Genomic DNA, 20638 nt, shown 5'->3' on the forward strand with positions numbered 1-20638 from the left:
CAGCAGTTCTCCAACCAAAAATGAAAACCAAACTGCGTTTGTAAGATTCAGAGCTCTTTCTGCAGGTACTTGCATTCTCCTTCCCCCACACATCGCCCCAAGAGTCTGCTTGCGGCCCCCTCTGATCCGGCATGGAAAATGCCTGCGACGTTTGGCCTTCATTCCTCCATGCCTTGGGAGAGTGTGGCCGGCTGGAAAGCACACGGACTCGATAACGAAGAGTGACACAGAAAGACGAGGGACTCACCCGGGGTCCTGGCTTTCCGTCTAAGCCAGATGCTCCCTGTGTGGTTAGGTGGAAGCATGGATGATGGGTATAACACGGATGACAAGAACGTGAGATTAGTAAGTGGTGCTGATGAATAAACATAATTCAAACGTACAGTACAAGTTGTGACAGGGTTCTGGAATGGGTATCACATTACTACAGCATGTTAGTTAAAAAATTACATAAAACATCAAGAGCCTGAATCTGTTCTGACAGTGCAACATCACTGACCTGCCCTTGCCTTCCCATCACAGTACAATTGACCAGAATAAGCGTGAGGCTACACAAATGCTACAAACACCAGATGCTAGGGTGTTTTTGAGCCTTAACATGCAAATATTTACTTTGTAATTTACTTGCTTACTTTCCAATTTGTAAATAATGACAATACTGCATATTCTGCTGCACAAAGAAAAATGTATGTTAACAGTGATAGGAAGTATTTAAGTGCAAGAATAGTGCATTATGCAGCTAACAGAGTCTAGACCCTGACTACAATGGGCTCATTCATTTCCAGGAGCCCGGGAGAGAAGCAGGTTTCCTGTTTTCCCAATGCTCTCCCAGCTCAGAGCTCAGCCTAGGGCTGGCGAGTGGGCAGCAGCCGGTTCGGAGGGCTACTGACTTCAGCATCCTTGGGGAAGGGAGGACCTCTGGTGGATTTTATGCGAATAACAGCTGTGAAGGATCTGCTCGGCTATCCCAGCAGCGAGGGCAACAGTGCTGGGACTAAGGGGGCCAAAACTATTTGGATAGCTGAGGAACAAGGAATAAAGCTCGGCCCGAAAAAAAAAAAAAATTAATTAAAAAAAAAAAAAAAAGGAAAAAGAAAAAAGAGAGAGATATGGTTCACTAATGGTGAAGATGAGCCACTTTTAGAAAAATCAAACATTTTGACTTTGCTCCATAAAGTGACATTTAGGAAAAGTAAGGAAGAGTATGATAAGGTCTGTATAAATTGAAAAAGTAAAGGAGCATTTTTCTCCAGGTTAAAACAAACACTTCTGGAAGAGCCCAAACACTTGTCTTAGCAATTTTCGAGGGATCTGACTTTTCAAATTTTCTTTGGATCAGATCTCCAAAGTTCCCTCTTTCCATAGTTGGAACTGACAACTTCAAAAATAGTCAGTTTTGTCAGATTCAGTGAGAATTTTCACCTTGTTCAGAGGTCCTGTACATAATTCTTGAAAATATCCATCAGAGGGGTTTTGGTCTCTTTGGGTCTACTAAATCTCTTCCCTCCATTTTATGACTAGCAATGTGATCACATGCAGCAATCCTCATGTTTAAAAAATTAGAAATGAGCACTTTCCATGATTTTTTTTTTTTTGAGTGCTTTCATATACACAAAGTAAGCACAAAATTATTTTCTCTTTTTGTCAACCTAAATTTTAAGAACCATAACATTTCCATAAAAAATAAAATGTTATTTTTTAGGACCTTCAATTCCAAAAACAAGGCAAAAGGGAGAATCCAGAACCCCTAATGAATTAGGGGTGAAGAAAAATAAATAACTCCCTAAGCCAATTTTTAACTTTGCTCAGTTAGAACTCTCCATTTTTTTTTTTCTGCAGAAGCACAGATGAATAATAACTGAAGATGTGGGGAAGATGTGAAGATTCCCTATTCAACGCAAACACCATACAACACTTAAATAACAAAGTGATTAATGTAATGGGGTTGATGGCATCCTTATGACACTGAACACTTTCAACTGACACGTAACAAGCCTGACAGCACTGGGTGTTACAGGACATTACTTCAGACAACTGCACAGATTCTGAGTAGAACAAAACAAGACTGATGCTCTGCTCTATAATGGTATGTGTGCTCTTGAGTAAACCAGAGTTGTTCATTGAAAATAGAAAGAGAAGTTTGTGACTTGTACTGAGGTTGAATAGGTTTGGGGTTTTTTACTTACTGGAAGACCAAGGGGCCCTCTGTCACCCTTTTGACCTGGTTCACCTTTCAATCCTTTAAGACCATTTAACCCTGGTTCACCCTAAACGTAAAAGTATAAATGCCAATTTTTTGGTGCTATAATGGGTGTTTAAGTGGGATAGAAGAAGCCAGTCTCAGAAACAGCCGCAAATTCCAGTTTAAAAAAGGACAAAAATTCAACATTCTTGGCCTGCTGGCAATCTACGTACAGCTAGTCTTGTGCAAAGATACCTGGGAGGTATCTGCTGGAGATTTCAAGTCTCTTTGAAAAATATCTACCAGAAACTTATGAGTAACAGACTCTTTTGATTCTTTTCCTAAGAATTATTACTATTTTTAGGTAATTTGAATTAAGTGTGAGTTTCAGGGTTTTGCGGAATTTCCTCAAATCCCACAGTCCACCCCATACAGATAATTCAAACTGAAAGAAAACTTTCTGAAAAACAAGCCTCAAAACTTAAGGCTTTACAGTGGGATCTCCTGAAAAGTATGTTTTGTAAGGAAGCTATATTATTCCTTGTGGCAAACTGGAATTTGCAGCAAAATCTCTTATAAAGATATTTTAAACCTTTAAGCATATATAATTAAACAGAACAAATTAAAAGCAGCGGTATACATTATACAACATGAAGCTATTTTTGAGGTCTATAGTTTCTGTGTTCATACAGAGAGGTTTAATCAACATAAGAAATGTCACTTGTCTTGTTGTGATTGTTAAATTATGCATAGGCTATTACATTAAACATTAGTAAGAGGATAATGGTGGGCATGTGATTACTAATAAATCATTCTCACATCACAAAAAACTATGCCAGCATGATGGCTGTCCAGTCAAAAAGGGTATTGACCATGCCTGCCTCTTTTGGGAAACAGAAATATGTGCATTTTTCATACGGGCTGCTCCCCATGGACTTGTTCCTTGGCTTCCCTTTGATGTATTATGTTACATTATATCATATACATTTAAAATAAAATTCAGAATAGAATCTAGTCTGCTGCCTTAAATAACTCCAGACATCTGCTGCCTTTGCACCCTAGGTAGCCGTTTCTTCATTCTTCTTCCATTTGACTCAATGTGACTTTCAGAGCAGTAGCACTGAAAATGCCGAAAGTTTGGAAACAGACATGAGAAATCTCAGAAAAGCCTGGATGTCAGGCCAAAAACCTGAGGTAAGGCAGGTTTCATGGAACAGATCTGACTTCAAAAAATGATTTATGACTCCAGCTTCTTGCGCCAAGGTAATACAAATAGTCTCATAACGAGTCAAGCCTGTGAAGATTTTCTGTCTCACACCTTAAAAAAGAACACACTAAAAACTAAATGAAAAAAACCCTCCTCTTCTTATTTTTTGGGGGAATGTGCATGCGATTAGGGAGCCATAATGATTAAAATGATCATGTTTGATAGCAACACTAGCTTTAATGAATGCTTATAGAGTCCTCACAACGTATCTTCATGTACTATGCTGTATAAAACATTAAAATATTATTGAAAACCTGCCCAATCAGGGATTCAAGGTTGGAAAACAAGAAGATACACATATGAGATTGTGGCAGGAAACTTGTGTAATGCATGAAGAAACTGGTCAGAAAAGTACATGGCATGAAAGAAAGTTTTCATACTGGAAGAAGAAGGACAGGCAAGAGATCATAAAGGCAGAAGGGTTTATCTGACTTCATTTCCTGAGTGAACATCACACTTCTCCATTAAAAAGTAACTCCACTTGCAATTGGAATGGTAACTTGCCCACAAACGGGAAACTAAATACTTTAGTGCCGCACCACAGTTACCCATAAGAGAATCAGATTTCAGCCAATGTTCAGAAGAAATACTAACAAGAAGAAATCACAGAAAATTTAAAATCTTTTAAGCTATCTGTCAATATTAAACTCTGCTTTAAGGTTTAAGAATATCAGAAACATTTATTAAATGAGACATCAGACAAAACATTGCTGCATGCATTAAAGAACAAAGCACAGAACTTCACAGACATCAAGAGCTATTCAAGACAGCCATTAATTTACCTTTGGGCCAGGCAGACCATGAGGTCCCTGAAAATAAAGATACTGTGTTCAATTACAAAAACACACCACAAGTTTTTAAGAGTTTACTTCTCTATATGGGTGCAAATTGCATCTGTATTTTTGTCCTTGCAAATGAAATGCAGCTGCCAATAAAGCCACTGTAAACACCTGATTTAGAGAATAAACCAGACCACTAGCATGTTTACACCAGCATAGGCAGGTGCAATTTGTTTCTCCATTTCATAAGAACTTTAAGACATGTAGAAAAGGTCCTAAATTAGGTCTCTCTCTAATGGTTGTATACTCTCAATGCACTTCTTAAGTAGGCATTTTAATGCCTACTTAAGTGTTTAAACCCTTCCCAGCCCCTCTCTTCCTCCCAGACTTACCATGGGGCCTGGAGGACCATGTGGCCCTGGTGGTCCAGGTGGTCCTATGATCTACAGATAAACAACGATATTAAATCATGCACAGTAAAGAACTCCCCCACAAATACCAAAACTCAGACTGATCCTTCTTCCATTGGCAAACACTTAGAAACACAGCAATGCAACAGTGCATGATAGCATATCTAGAAAGGGTTTTAGGAATGGGAATTATTTTGATTTGAAAGACAGGGTACCTGAAGTGTAGAACAGCCTGTGCCATATGGCAAGATGCCTGTCTCCTGATTCTTGCTCCTAGGCTTTAAAATATACTTCAGAACACCATGGGGAAAAACCATCTCCAAATCAGTATTGAGCAGACATACCTGAACTTTTTATATTTTATGATATGTGCTCCTTAGCTGTCTCTATACTACATAATCTACGGGAGCGGAAGCAGATGATGTGTGAGTTTATTCCTCTCAGATAATGATGAACGGAAAAAAGTTACTAAACAATTCAGGCTAGGGTTTGGCACATTTTCAAGACTGCCCTTTGTCTCTCCTTTTATTCCATTTAGCCCACTTGTTCCAAGAATTCCCTGAAGTCATTAAAAGAGGTAATCAGGTTGCTCAGCATTTAGTGCATGCATATTTTGTGCTGTTTTTCTGTATTCCTAACAAACCCATGGCAGAGAATTTCATGATGACGCTTATAGTTCAGTATCACCTCTCTCCCTGGGTTTAACCCCAAAGGGCTGTTATCATAACCTGCAAGGTGGAAGGAGGGATGCTAAAACAGGTCTCCAGTCTGATGCTCAGCCCCTCTGCTCCACAGACTGCTTGCAATAATAGTTACGACAAAAGAAGCTTTCAAATGTAAGACAGAGTGTCACTGATAGTTCTACTGTCAGTGAAGTCTCCTGAAAATGGAAGGCCTTCTTTTGAGAGAAATCAAGCAGAACAAGGTGCATGAGTTAGCGATTTAATTTGTAACAGATTATTTTTCATTTCAGAGAAGGAGACTCAGACACTGAGAAGATTCAGGGTTCCCAGTGTATTTTGATGACGGAGAGTAACCTCTTTCATTCCTCAGAGCTATGTTTCCAAATACTCAGTGCATGTCACCATAGACAAGGTAGTTAACTTACTGTGCTCTGATAATGTTACTCATTCATATCACAAAGGTATTGTTTTAATTTGTTTGTTGTTTGTTTTAAATGCCTTCACAATGCTTTGAAAATCAAGATAGCTGGTCCGGGAAAATTTACATATGTGAATAAAGTTACTCACAAGTGGACAAGCACAGAACAACAACACATTTTAACAGGTGTATTAATTCCATTTAAATTATACAGAAAATTATGCAGGAAGTGTGCAGAAAATTAGGCACAGATATCTGCAAGATCAGAACTTCCCCCTCTAACGGTTTGATACTGTGGCCAGTGATATCAAGAAAGTTTTTATCTTGGGTTGCATGTCACATTCCTCCTGACATCACTGAAGCCAGTCTAGTCTAGTTCTCACTGGACTTTCTTAGGTCCACAGAATACAAGGTGTTGAGATAGATTTGGTTTTTGTTTTTAGTAGATATATCTCTTTTTCTTATCTTGCAAAGCATTTATCTTTGATTACAGAACCAGGAGGCATTCACTGAACTGAGCAGGACTATTGTTTATAATGAGGGAATAGAACTGAAAAGAACTAAATCTTTCTTAAACCCTATTTAGCTCTATGACCAGAAGTCCTTTTATTTTGAAAAGAGCAGGGACTCTACATAACAAACAAAAATATTGTGAAATTTCAAGCACGGGAACCGTCAAGAATATCAGGAAAGATCAGCCTTGAATATGAAAAGTTATTCAGATTTAAAGGCTAGAGAACCATTTCTGGACTATTATGTCCACTGCAACAATACACTGAGACTTACTGAAGGGCCTTGGGCACCAGGCAAACCAGCGTCTCCTTTTTCACCTTTCATACCATTGGCTCCCTACAAAACCATTTAAAAAAACAGCATTTATAAACAGTTTTAATCTTATTAGTAACCCATATAGAAATGATAATTAGTTTAATAAAATCTTAACTTTATGGAAATAATACTACAACACATGTATAGTTGTGTTTTTCTTGTTCTTGTTGTTGTTTTTCCCAATTTTGATGTCTCCAGTAATAACTGTTAACAAATGTAAAGGTATGCTTTTATAATAGTTGTAATATCAGTTGTGGCAAGGTATTTTTGAGAAGTCCTTCAGTTGCACTCAATTCATGATATATTGTACTAATGATGGATATGTTTTTGGAACTGTTTTTATTTTTAATGAGAAATTTCATTTGTATATATGTACATAGAGGAATAATACAGCTTATGAATATTTATGTATTTTCTCTCTCTCCTCAATTTAAAATTCCTGACAATTCATCTGAAATTCATCCTGACAAGTGTTCAAAACAGCTCCTTTCTCCTGAACTTTACCAAATCTACATTTGCCCAAGTTGTCTTATATATTACAACTACTAAAAGAGAGATGCAAATCTGATCAGCATGCCAACTAATTTCCGTCTTTCCAGAGCAGTATTTTTTTGACCATAAATAGAAAGAATTTCTGAAAATGTTACACCTCCTCCTAGGATAGATGCAGAACAATCTCAGAATTTACCTTCCCTGTGCCTTCTCTCCTAATTTGCAATTTGTCAGCACTGTTTTAAGTTCATGATAGTGGAAGAGATTCAAAATACAAGTATTTTAGCCAAAATTATTATTATTTTTTTTCACTCACTGGCAAGCCAGGAAGTCCAATTCCTCCCTTTTCTCCAGGCATTCCAGGTTCACCCATATCTCCTTTTGATCCTTTAAGACCCTAAAATACATATTTATTCAGCACGTTATTTGTAAAAACAGATACATTGATAGAATACTAGTTTTGATCCTAACAAGCGGGATAAATAATTTTGTGAGTTGGACTTTGTTATTAATATGTAGCAACACAACCATTAGGCGACCACAGGTTATGCAGCAACATGATAATGATCATAAGATTATGTAATCTAAGCTACAATTTGGGATCAAAGAAATAATCCCCTGAAATATGCCATGGTTGCTCACATGAACCACTCTAGGTAGTTTACCTGCTCCCCATCAACTCCTGGAACTCCTGGGGATCCTGGTTCACCCTGCAAAAGGCAAAATGGAATTGAAATATTATTCCCTGATTGTCCAAGACATTAATTGAACCAACAGTGCTAAATTAACTAAATTAATCAATAATGTCTGATAGTCATTAGATAGTCAATAATAGTCATAATTAACAACAACAAAACCAGAGAACACCATATATGCAATACCTGTATATGACATTGAATAAATAGCCCTGCTGATTAGGCCCGTACATAAACTTGGGGTTGTATAAAGATCAGAAAAATATACAAGAAAGAAAGAAAAAAGAAGAAACCCCAGGAGGCTGCTGAAGAAAACTCAATACAGTGGGAACTTTGTCAGTTACTGAAATAAATATGGAATCATGGTCCTTGATATATGTAAGGCTGGAAGATACTTAATGTGGTCTTTCCCTGCTCATATAAATCACCCAGGGAAGGAGTTCACATTCACAACATTGCCCTTTGCACTGGTCCCTGAATAGCGTCCTCCAAGGCAGCAACTTATATTGATGGGGATAGATTATAATATTGGAAACAAACTCCTGTAAGTTTGAATTCTGCTTTATGTCATTAATTTTGAATGGGAATGATCATCCAGATGAAGGAAGACAGCATATGCCCCAGTTCAACTCCTCCGTGTTTTACAGCACACTCTGGGCTGCAGAAATGCTTTGTGCTGTGTACAGCCTGATGTAGAAATCCATTCCTGCATACTTAACTGTGTATTCCATTACCAGTTTTCATGTAGAAGAAAGGATCTGGTTTCTTATGATTTCTCAGAACAATTACCATGTATAATGTGATGTATTTCTACCTGATACCATGGATAAAGCATAAAATTCAAATGAATATTATTGTTTTTGAAGAAACGTGTCTGCTATTGGAAGAGCTTAGCGCCACTGACAGAAGAGATGATAAACTCAGAATTTAAGAAATAGGAGAATTATCCAATCTAATGTAAAATTAATATAAGGATTGCACTGTTTGCAACACTTGTGTGGTGTTGTTTTTCTTTTTCTTTTCTTTTTTTTTTTTTTTTTTAAAGTGTAGGCAAATTTATTAAATTTTATAGAACAGTGCAGCATATGGTATTCATTGTCTCTGTGTGGGCTGCTCACTAACAGTTCTGGTACTACGCACAGCCTCAGCCAGGTGGGGTTAGCAGGCTTGGATTTGCAGCCAGGCTCCTGCCCACATGTGCATGTTTTAATTTTTACTGAGATTAGAAAATATTGTGTTTATTTGGGTGGGCACCCCTGTAATATAAAAGCTGCATTTACATGCGCTTGTAGTGTGGTCAAGCAGCTCCTTGCACACACCATTTTGCCTGCCTAACTCCTTCCCACCCAGGCAGAAGCAATGTGCAGGAGAGACTGGCTGGTTGTGTGGCTATTTTTTGCAAATACACAGGGTACTCTGCAGCAAAAGTCCTGCGGATCAGCCTTAGTGCAGATCCAGAGGAAAGATGCTTCTGCCCTGTTTCAGTACTAATTAATTTTGCTGATTCTCAGCTGAGCATCTGTGTGTGGCAACAAATCAAAGCACCTGCTCTGGAAGGCTACATTGCAATTTGCCAGGGTGCAAAGTTTGAAGCCTGCCATATTCTAAAAAATTACAGGTAAGTGTACTATACCGGAAAGCTCCAGATACACAAATCAGTGTGCACAAATTTTGTGTGCACAAATCAGTGAGAGAAATAGAAAATACCTGCACTCTTAAAATACAGTGGGTAAAATAAGGAAGATCACCTTTGGACCTTGCAGCCCTTGGGGTCCCGGTGGTCCTGGTGGGCCCTAAAAAGAAACATGTAAGCCTGTTAACTTATAAATAAATTGCTGAAAGGCTTGGCATGTAAACGCAGGCTGAACGTTAATATAGGTACCTTAACAACATGGGTTAGATCACACAGGGGAACCAAGACTATGAAGCTATGAACAAGTTGTTAATCTATGGCAACTCTCAACAGGGGGGGTACTACTTGAAACTATTAAAATAACAGTGTACTTCATATTTTATAATAAAGTCCTGCTGCCCCCACTGATGAAATGGCAAAGCTCCTTTTAGTGGCAGGGAGATCAAAATTCACTTCAGCCACATTTAACAACATTAATGCCCTAATACAATTCAATCCAAAGTCAGGAGAAATCTTCTACTGATTGCAAAGAGGATTCTGTTAAAATATGCCAAGTGTTTTGGTGGATTCTCAGTGCTTCAGGAAATTGCTATAGAGTAAGCTGCAACCATTTCTTTAATCTCTGTCTAAGGCCATGGATACAATATCAGGATGACCCGGATGACGCACAGTGGATTTTTTTTTTTAATTATTTTTTCTTAAGAAATAAAAAATTAAAAAATCCCCTCCATTAACACAGAGTATTTGTACAGATGGGAAAATAAGACTAACAGATATCTTACAAAGAAAAGCTTGAAACAGAAAGAAGGAAATTATTTGCTTATACCAAGTTTGGAGCTTTAAGGGAAGGCTGAACCTGAAATATTATAAGCATCTCTTGGTGTCAGGATTTTCAGAAGTTGCTTCTGGCCTAGTATGGCTAAACCTCCCATAGAAAACTGTCTGGGGTAACAGCACTGGAACTGGAATCCTCTGCAGATTCAGGGTACAGGTACTGAAAAAATTATATTTATTTCTGAGTTCCAATAACATGGGACGAGACAATTCCCCATATTTGGGCTTTGTACTTAGCTTGACTTACAGTTTCCTGAGATGGATATTTTTCATAAAATAGTTTGCATCTGGTCTGAAAGCTCCCACAAAAAGTTTGTTCCCAATCCAATCTAAAAGATCTTTATTTCTACCTTGAAAATAAGGTGGATAAGAGAAAATCATTTGGCACTCAAATCCTACTTCTTGTTTTTGCTGGACCCCTATGCAGACACACAGAGATGAGAACATACACCAAGAAGTCCAAAGCAGTTAATCTGCCTAGAAGTATATCTACAGGAATAGTGTGCTCTTTATTTTCCTGGTCTCTCACGTTAACTGAAGTTTTGCCATTAATTCATCAGGAGCAGAACTGGGTCCATTGTTGAAGGGCTTTCAACAATGCACTCTCTGACAGGGGAACACTGAGAAAATAAATTCATGTCATGATGAGCTGGGTCAACATCCAATGAAGACATGCCCTGAACTGGCAGAATTATGAACATGCTATGACATAAAGGAGACGTTCTACAACACATTAAGTCATGCAATAGGAATTACCGTGACAGTAAGGGTGGCAATCCTCTGTTGGTAAAATGTATTAACAAGAGACACCGTTACCAGAGTTGAACAAGTATATAAATAGTTCTGCCTATTACAATTATTATCTCTACAAAACCTATGCTGCATCTCAGGAGACATCATGTCTCCAGAAAATAAGAGTAAAGCCATGTTACGTTTAACTCTCAGTGTTGTACTAATTGTTTGGACTCTATGGGAAACAGGATTTTACATACATGAAGATTGTAGATTTCTGCAAAATTCAGGAGATCAAATAAGTGATGACTAAACAGTAAAATCATACAAAGAGTCTTCCAAAAGATTTTTAAACACTAAGGAAAAAAAATCTGTTAACAGATGGCCTTAATAAAATATATTTTGCATTTCAATATATTTATGGAAATATATGAAGAAATTTAAAAACAGTGAAAAATTCAGTTTATGTACATATGAAAACCTAAAATAAACATTGCAACTAGCAATGTTAGCATGTTCACACAGCCAAGCTCATTTTCATCAGCACACTCAGATTTTAATATCTGAAGTATCTGATCCTGCAGTTCCTACAAAGGCTAAACTCTTGCAGATACTGCCTTTTGCCTTAGGAAATTCTGAAGAATAGCCCCGAAGAGCAATTTCAATTGAGACACATTTTGTAACTGGCCCTCCAAGTGAAAGCCACATGCACTCAGCAGGGGTCTTGTTCAAACTGTGAAGATAATTTTAAGATCATGATTTTCAGTGCTGATGGACTCAGATGTCTTATTCTGCACTGACACAGGAAATTGAGCAGGAGGCACAAGGCAGAGTAACTAAATTGTTCTGAAGCTCTTAGGCTGCTTGATGATTTATTGCTAAACTCTAAAAAAATGTAGACAGCCCAGATCTTGCAATCTCTTGTGAACTTCTTAAATCAGCAGGACAAATTCTGCGCAAGGTCAGAGTTCACTGCTGAGCACTGTAAGTGCTCATTACCTTCTATGGGAGAAGCTGCAAATCTCAGAGCCCTTAAGAATTTGGCACCAGGAGACTTAGGAATGGGTGCTTGCCATTTGAAAGGACTGAGGTGGATTTGGCAAGCACATTGTCAACTGATCCTCTATAATCTTACTTACACCATCCTTGCACAGACATTGCCATCAATATCAATTATTTGTTGCCCTGGATCAGAAGGTGATGACATTTGAAATGATTTACAACAGGATAAGGGCCTCCTAATCTGTTTCAACCACTGCAATAGGCTTTAGTCCCTTATTAAGACTTCTTTATGTGCTGCAGCTTTTCTGAGATGCTCTTACCCAGCACTGGAGAGTAATATTGATTCCAGTGTGAAGATATAAAGACAGAACACAGGAGATACAGGGGCTAACATCTCTGGTAAATCTACCTGATAATATGCAACATTAATTTCAAACTACTTCAGGAATCTAACTCAGAGAATGGTTTAAAGGACTGAGAGTTGTGTGTTTGAATTCCCTGAAGAGTAAACCAGATGAGATGGGTATAATGCAGAGCCTCAGAACACGCCTGTGTTGACTTCCCCATAGACTCCACTCACAATGAAAGTGTGGGCTTATCCTCAACAACATACAGGTTTTTAGATTTTACTAAAGGCAGTGAGATTTTTTTATTTTCAAAAGAGTCTTGAAAACCAAATGACTGACCAGACATCTATTCACTCCCACCAAGTAAATGCAAGAAAAAAAGAGTTCAGAGGATTTAGTGAGAAAATGATCAGATGCACAATGAGCCAAATTCTGTCTTCAATTGCACATAAGCAAACCTATTCATTTTGGTGGAGTTATACTGCAAAGAATTTGCATCTGACTATACCACAATGTAAATCACCTTGACTGCAATGACATATGTCACCTTGACACTTTGCTTTTATGCAAACACTCATTCACTCTCTTTGTAACCCCACTTTAATCCTCCACACTTTTGTGCACACCAGTCAAAACAGGTTTTCTAGAAATGCACAAATGGCAAGACTGGTGCTTAGTCTATTTAACATACTCAAGTTGCTGATTGAATCCACAGCTTGCTAATGGAGCCATGTGACATGCTTTCCAAATCTCAAATATTCTGCTGTTTGCATTTTATAGGAAGAGGAGAAGGTAAAAGAGAAAAAAAAGAAATGTCAATATTACACTACTTGAACTGAAAAGCAGATGCTTCTGTTGAACCTATGTATGTGGTTTATTGCATGATTTCAGCACTAAGCACCACATCCAGCAATGAATCAGCTTTATCCTCATTAGATGATGTCAATACACTCTATGGGAAATGCAACTAATTCACTCAGCTAAATTGTATCAAGGAAACAGTTTGTCTTACACCAAACAGCAACTCCAGTTTCCAAATATAGAAAGAGATCCCTAAGTAATAAACTCAGCAAATCTTTGGGGAAGAAATTATTCTCATTGCTTACACGGAAAAGAAATACAATTATGTCAAACTGCTTTTTGCCAGATCAGTCTAAGCCATTCTGGCATTGTTAGGTTTACATACCTGAAGAGCTTCATGAATATTGCCATTATAATCAATTATCTCTGTTGCACCTTGATCACCCTTCTGTCCAGGTGGTCCCTGTAATATATTTTCCATAATATTTTTTGAGACACCTGCCAAAGACTACTCTACACACTTAACTGCTGATGCATGCTTTAGCTTGATTATTCTGCACTGCAATTTTGCTGTATTTACAACATATTACTACAAACCACAAAAGTTAGCATTAAACTAAAGATTATTTTTAAAGAAAAACAATTAAAAAAATAAACATACAGGTCACTAAATGAATTGTGCTGCTGTGGGAAAGTAAGTAAATGAAACCCCTATGGTTAAACGCTGAAGCAGTTCCAACACACCAGTTTTGTATTGGCTGTGAACTATGTCAGAACATCTGGCATGTAACATCCTGCCCATGAACTGTGAACAGCGCACTGCTTCAAACAGTAGTAAGGACTGTAACTCATATTAAAGGCCAGTTAGCAACACACCTTCAACCAGAATCAAGTGGCTAATTTCACCAGATTAACTGGGGTTGCTGCTACAATTTCAGTTCATGGTGTAGACTGAATTTAAGAGCACAAAGAGCTGAAATGAGAAGTAGACTTACCCTTGGACCTGGAAATCCTGTGTCACCTCTGTCACCGGTATCACCCTATGTAAAAGGGATATTTGAGAACAGATATGATGTCTGACAGAATATTAGGTAGTTATTCCCTTCTAAATAAGTTTCTCTTTAATTTTCAAGTTTAAATGCCTCTAATTATTAATAGAATGCAAATCTTAATTACTACAGAAATTCCTTAAAAAATCTGTGTAAGTAACAAGCTGGACAACAATGTACTTGGTTCTACGTGAGTTGTTACTGTGTGCTGTAGTGGTATGGAATAAGAAATACCAAAGACTCAATAAAAGACAGATACCAATTACATAATTAATGTAACTTCTCTATCTTTATTGCACTATTATCAAAAGCTTTAATACAAAAAGCTAGAGAAATAAAATCACTATCTGAAGTCTGAAAGTACCCAGCAACTTCTTCAAAGGTGTGTTTCAAAGTGCACTAACTTGTGTTTCTGGGATCATGACTCCACTAAGTTTCTGAACTTTCCTGGTCCAAGTCCTTGCCTCCCCTACAAACACGTTACTGTCAGCATTAGACTCCCTTTACTCCCTCACTGTGACAGGTGTAAGATCTTTACCATCTTGCACGCAGCTTTTTCCTCCTGCCTGTTAGTAATATGTTTCAAGTGATGTAGAGGATTTAAAATATGCTTGCATTCATAACCCAGCATCCATTGACTACGATTTATTTCACTTCACAGACACTTTTATAAGAAGGTTCTTAAATTTGTATATTACTCAAAATGAATTTGGCTAAATAGTGCATTCTTGTTCCTGTTAAAATGTATAAAAGACTGGTATGAAGTTAGGGAAGAATGATTAATTCACCAGTGGCAATAAACAAAATCAGAAAACAAAACTTTCATGGGGTAATGAAAGAATAAGTGGAGGAGGAGGCTGGTGGCAGGACATAAACAAGTTTGTGCCATCTGCCTTTCCTTTCATTGTTGCCTTCGCAATATCTAGTAAATGAGTCATTGGTGTTGCTCAAAAATGAAGTTCTCAACTACTAGGTTGATTTCTCTGGTCCAAATTTTCAAGACAGTTAGGCCTTTTCGATAAAATGAAAATTAGAAGAGATATCTATTTCTGAAGCATTTGGGAAGTGCCCAGGAACTGAAGGCCAGTGAGAGCCTGATTTACTCTTCTGCTTTCACTCTGAAGTGTTAATCCCCTCATCAGCTCCTTCAATTTACCAAGATGTCTTTTTGGTGGGACACGTACTTAATCATATCCTTAAGCACTGTGAATGGGCTGTTATTCAAGGGCCTTTCAAGTACTGCAACCAGTATCCTACCAGCCTACAATATTGTCTTATCATCTTCATTCTGGCATTAGACTCAAGAACCACCTAAATAAATCTGTTTTCATTTTGCTTTGCCTTCACAATATAACACAGAAGATTCTCCAGTGAGCACAGAATTTGCATAGCATATGAAATATTATAGAGACATATTTTCTCTCTACACATGTGTGAATCCACTGTATATAGGGATAAGTGGATGGATGGATAAGTAGATAGACATAAAATAGAAATAATAATAATAGTAATAAAAACAGCTTTGGTTAAATAGTTAAAACAGTAATGTAACCCACAAAACTTGCCTTTGTAGCACTTACTGGTCAGCCTACTTCAGCCTAAAGTCCTTGGAATATCACTCATTCTTAACCCACCAAAGTTTGGATCCACAAAATTATTGCAAAAACCAATTGAGTCTCCACAGACATAGAAGTTGGCACATGGGCGAACTATCCCACATGAGTTATACAGAGAGAAACCAAGTGGCATTGGGAAAAGCAGAACAGAGTGAAATAGATATTATAATAACAAGAAAAACTAGAATCAGTGTTTGAAATACAGAGGGTTCAATTCTACTAGCTAAAATGGAAAGTCAGAAGGTTTTATTTATAAAGAACACTGCAGAATCTGCTACAGTTTCTTTTAAAGAGATAAATTAAGTTCCTGTGAAACATTATAAACTATCATAAATATCATTGTGTTAATCACTACAGGTAAGACAGTTTTGTTACTACTGACCTTTGACCCTTTCGGGCCCCTAGATCCAGGTTCACCTGTTTTCCCCTGTTCGAGGGAAGAAGGGAAATGGACAGGAGAAAAGTGATAGAGGAATGGGAGTGCAGAGAAAAAGAAATTAGTAATGACTTAGTATGGAACAGCAAAACCACCCAATTTCATATGATCAGGATCACAAGCCTCTAAAGGCACCAAATTTCACAGCACCCAGAGTAATATATTATTTAACACCAGCATGCAGAGGCCACAGATTCCATCCTTCCATATGAAAAGTAGTACTGGCATTAGTAGATATCATTAACAATCGTTTTGCAGGAAGGACCTATGTCATTCCATAGCTTCTGAAAAATGATAGCCGAATAGTAGAGAAGGTACTTAATTATCCTGAAATAAGTACATTAAAATAAAGTATTATCACTATTTCTTTTCCCAGCAGTTCAGATGAATACAAATTGGCTGGCCAAGAAGCACAGAATCTGCCTTAGTGTGCTCAAAATGTATTAGGACAGGAAAACTGATGGTATTGGCTCAGTAGAAAATAGTAAGGAAACCCTAAAAAGTAGTTAGAAAGATCTCTTTTTTACAGAACTAGAAAACAGCATGCAAAATGGATTTTCTCTGCAATTAATAGCTACAATGGTCAAAGAGTTCAAACTTTGATGCTGAAAGTTAGGGACTTGAAGGGTGGGACTTTTGCTGATAATAACTTGGCCAACTCCATGACAATGTACACTGGTAGTGTCATTACTTTGTAGACCAAACAAGAGTCCATTTAAGCTGCACTTCCACAGCTGTGAACACAAAACTGCCACTGCATTCTGGACTAGTGCATTTGACATTATTTTTATTTAAAAGCTCATTCACCAATTTTTCATTCTGTTTTTTGGTATAAAAAGATGAGTTTGTAGGTGTAAACCTAACAAAATATTTCCAATATAAAATCAGACTGACCTTTAGTCCAGGAAGTCCAGGTTCACCCCGCTCACCTTTCCCAGGTGGGCCTGCCTCTCCTCTGTCACCCTGTGGAAAAAGATACACATACATCAGAAAATAATGAGCAGTTTTCACACAGAACTAAGTCAGCATGGTCAAAGAAACCAAACCATCAGAAGAAAACATTTTTGAGCTCATCTACAACTTTCAATGAGTTGGGGAACTCTCCACTGGGTAAACCCAGTAATCTCAAATGTAAAAGAACAGCGCTTTTCTGAATTCCCAAACTATCATACCTAACATAGGTTATTTTTAGGACTTACAGTGCTCTAACTTTGCCACACAGTGGCTTAAAAAACCTGCAAGAAGTATGAAAAAATATCCCTTTTTAATGTACCAGTACTTTCAAGTCCGATTTGTGCTATCAAAGTTCTAATATCTGCATGCGCATTTAAGCCTTTTTCCTAAAAGGGGTTATGAAAATACAGTTTCTTCATACAGGCATATTCTACCTCTTGAACAAATGAATTCTGGGATGCTAATATTAAAAAAGGCAACTGATGAACTTAAATTACGAATGGTTGTAGAACACGCTTTTGCATTGTTTGAGGGCATCACTACAAAGATATGTATTTCATAGCACAGGTCCATGAACTATAACTTTCCACATTTCCAGGCACTGTAGTAGCATATTTTAAACTGAACTTTAGATTTCCTGTCCATTTACAAAAATGGATTCTAAGTACTTTATTCATTTTTGGATAAAAGATTTTCACACCATTAGCACAATCTCAGCCTCTAATACAAGCTAACAAAGTTGAATTTGACTCTGGCTCTAAGGGCTTTGTACCAGAGCACTGACCAACTACCCTTACCTTTGTTCCTGGCAGCCCTGGCAACCCAGGTTCTCCTTGTGGACCAATGAAACCCGGTTCACCCTTTAAAAGCACAGCATGAGAGGTATGTTAGATTATTTATTTAGCAGTGCACAGTTACAGTAACACAATTTTCTTTTGGATAGTATTTTCCCTGTATTGCTTACAGCTCTCCTGCTGTGATGCAATAGTTATACAGACATACTTTCAATATGGGCAACTTTCATCAGCATAAATTCTTATAGCAAGCCATCATACGGCATATGAAACACAAATGAAGCAGAAGTGTCACACATAGTTTTTTTATGAGGTTAAGGACAGTTCATTTCAGTCATGTTTTATGAGGTAGAGAATGGTTGGGCAGACGGGGTGATGGGATGACAAAGTAATGACAAACAGAGAGGCCAGATGGTACTGTTGCAATGCGTTTTCAAAGGAGGTTGTTAGCTGCATTATCCCCCAAAAAAGCAGATCAAAATATGATGCATCACCGTGGCATTCTCCCTCCTTATTCTGACAGTAAAGTATTTCACAGTTCTCCACATCCAGACAAATTCTCTGGCTGAGAACAGGTGGGAAAGAGCCACAGCTCCTTATTCCCTTTCTGTCCTGCCCCCTTCCTGCCCATTAATTTTTACGTACATAACAGACAAATAGCAGGAGTCAAGCTGAGTTGCAGCACATGCAGCATTAAGCAGGGGAGTAAATTATTTTTTTGTTTTGTTTTGTTTTAAGCTATCTCCATGGCTGAAGAGGAACTGTGGACGATTAATAAGCCATATGTTTCCATTCACAAACTCTCCTGTACAAGGTTTCCTGCGATCTAATTTTGTCAAATAAATTTAAATCAAGGAAAAGATTTACCCATGAGCTATTGTAAATTAAAAAAAAAAAAAAAAAAAAGAAGTAAAACAGTAGTATAACTAAATTAATAAAGATTTATTTACAAGCATCTTAACATTATACTTGAATTTAATGACTACAAAATACCCATCAAATGCCTCTTTAGATAGCTAAAAAGACAGATGTGTCATAATCCTGTATTGATATAATTACTGACAACATATGGAGACAGTATATATAAGCAGTTGGATAACATTTGTCTTCACCTCTTCGCCTGCATAGAAATACAGATACACTGCAGTGAGTGAGCAGGTTAGCAAGTGTTCTTGCATGTTCATATGCGCTCTTATCAGCAATCCATCATTAACAGCTTAAGCAAAGAAAGTCCCTAGCAAACCAGAGAAATTTTTCCTGTGGCTATATTGAGGACCGTAACAAGCACTCAGTGGCCTTAATTTAGAAAAATCAAAAATATAACTAAATAACACTTTCTAACATGAAGTTCTAGCTGGACATGGTTCAGCACTGCTGTATAATAACAAAGGAATAAACTGAGACAAACATGTCAAAGAGAAGCACATTTTTGATGGCATTAGAAAAAAAACCTACAGTTTATATAAATGTTTGTATCAGTGCACACCAGCAAGAGCAACAAAAGGTTGCCGTTTCATACAGAAGTGCTTTAACATCAGTAAATGGTGAAGAAAGTAGCCACAACCATTTATTTTAGAATAAGAAGGTGCTCAGCAGCTCCAGGTTGCTTTAATACTGATTTTACCAGGGCTCATTTCTTGGCCAACTATTTATGATTTCAGGCAGAATAAACATGCAGTGACTATGCAGTTCAGTCTTTTCAGTGATAAGGCTTAAAGTGTTATTCAGAAGTTGATGCACAGAAAAAGGTGCTTTGCAATAGCAAGTGGAATTCATAATGAAAGAAGCTGGCAGCTTAAGTAGCATAACTAGAGTACAGATCTTACATGACACAACTTTAAAACATTATCAAATGTGGAATGGAATAACTAGTGTGTCAGTAAAGAGTAGGAACTGACTGGCAGAGCAGCAGCTCTTCTGAGAAAGACGTGGGGGTTACAATGGATGCTGAGTTGAACATCATCCCACGGTGTGTTCTTATCACACACAAACCAAACTGCTGTAGGTAGGACTTACATTAAGAAAAAACATGCACTTCTCCTTCTGTTAAGATTAGCACTGCCATTGAAGTGTGAAATGTAAGGAAAAAAAATTTCCTCTCAGTAAGGCATGCTTATGTCACTGTAACGGAACGGCAACTGAAAGACTGTCCTGATTAGTCCAGCACACAGACATGATGTTTGAGCCATAGAGGAAATCGAAGTTAGGAAATCTAGGACTAAGGGTTTTTTCATTTTAAATATATGACATTTCCAAGTAAGCTGGCCCATAGCTGCAAGAAAGTGTGAATAAAAGCCTACTTGGGACTGCACTTGGATTTGACATCATTCTAGCTCTGGCATCTCCTGATCTCAAGTCTCTTGCTTAAATGAACTCTGAATTAGCTTTAAACAGTTGTGAAGCACTGAAAGGAAAGCAGGGAACCAGAGTAACCAAGTTTTACAACACTTTACTAAACATGTCACTACAGATTCTTCTAATAAAACCAAAATTTTATCTGGTAGGAATCTCCTACAAGCTTCTTTGCCAGCTAAAACAGGGACAGGGAACACAACAACTGGAAGAGAAAAGTTAAACAGGTAGGTTATGACAGGAGTTTTTGGAATTCCCCTATGTGAAATACAGTTTGACAGCTGTATAAAAAGCAAGTGATGACTCCTCATGCATTTTAGTTTAACCCTTCGGC

The 20638-nt window shown here is 37.6% G+C and overlaps 1 protein-coding gene across 2 annotated transcripts in view; it reads right to left on the reverse strand.

Moving 5' to 3' along the window:
- Positions 1-20638, reverse strand: part of COL25A1 (collagen type XXV alpha 1 chain) — a 305159-nt gene that overhangs the window by 21814 nt on the left and 262707 nt on the right. Inside the window, exons 16-29 of one of the 2 annotated variants that reach the window (XM_084517245.1) lie at positions 17956-18018; positions 17099-17167; positions 16151-16195; positions 14099-14143; positions 13489-13566; positions 10978-11001; positions 9503-9547; positions 7725-7769; positions 7376-7456; positions 6526-6588; positions 4621-4671; positions 4232-4258; positions 2187-2267; positions 248-283 (exon numbers count right to left, since the gene is read on the reverse strand). In XM_084517245.1, the coding sequence (XP_084373371.1) occupies positions 248-283; positions 2187-2267; positions 4232-4258; positions 4621-4671; positions 6526-6588; positions 7376-7456; positions 7725-7769; positions 9503-9547; positions 10978-11001; positions 13489-13566; positions 14099-14143; positions 16151-16195; positions 17099-17167; positions 17956-18018 (753 nt within the window). The remainder of the gene's footprint in view (positions 1-247; positions 284-2186; positions 2268-4231; positions 4259-4620; positions 4672-6525; positions 6589-7375; positions 7457-7724; positions 7770-9502; positions 9548-10977; positions 11002-13488; positions 13567-14098; positions 14144-16150; positions 16196-17098; positions 17168-17955; positions 18019-20638) is intronic. The other variant, XM_084517246.1, reaches the window with a different exon arrangement.

Source organism: Aythya ferina (genome assembly GCF_964211825.1).
Source record: "Aythya ferina genome assembly, chromosome: 4".
NCBI classification, from domain to species: domain Eukaryota; kingdom Metazoa; phylum Chordata; class Aves; order Anseriformes; family Anatidae; genus Aythya; species Aythya ferina.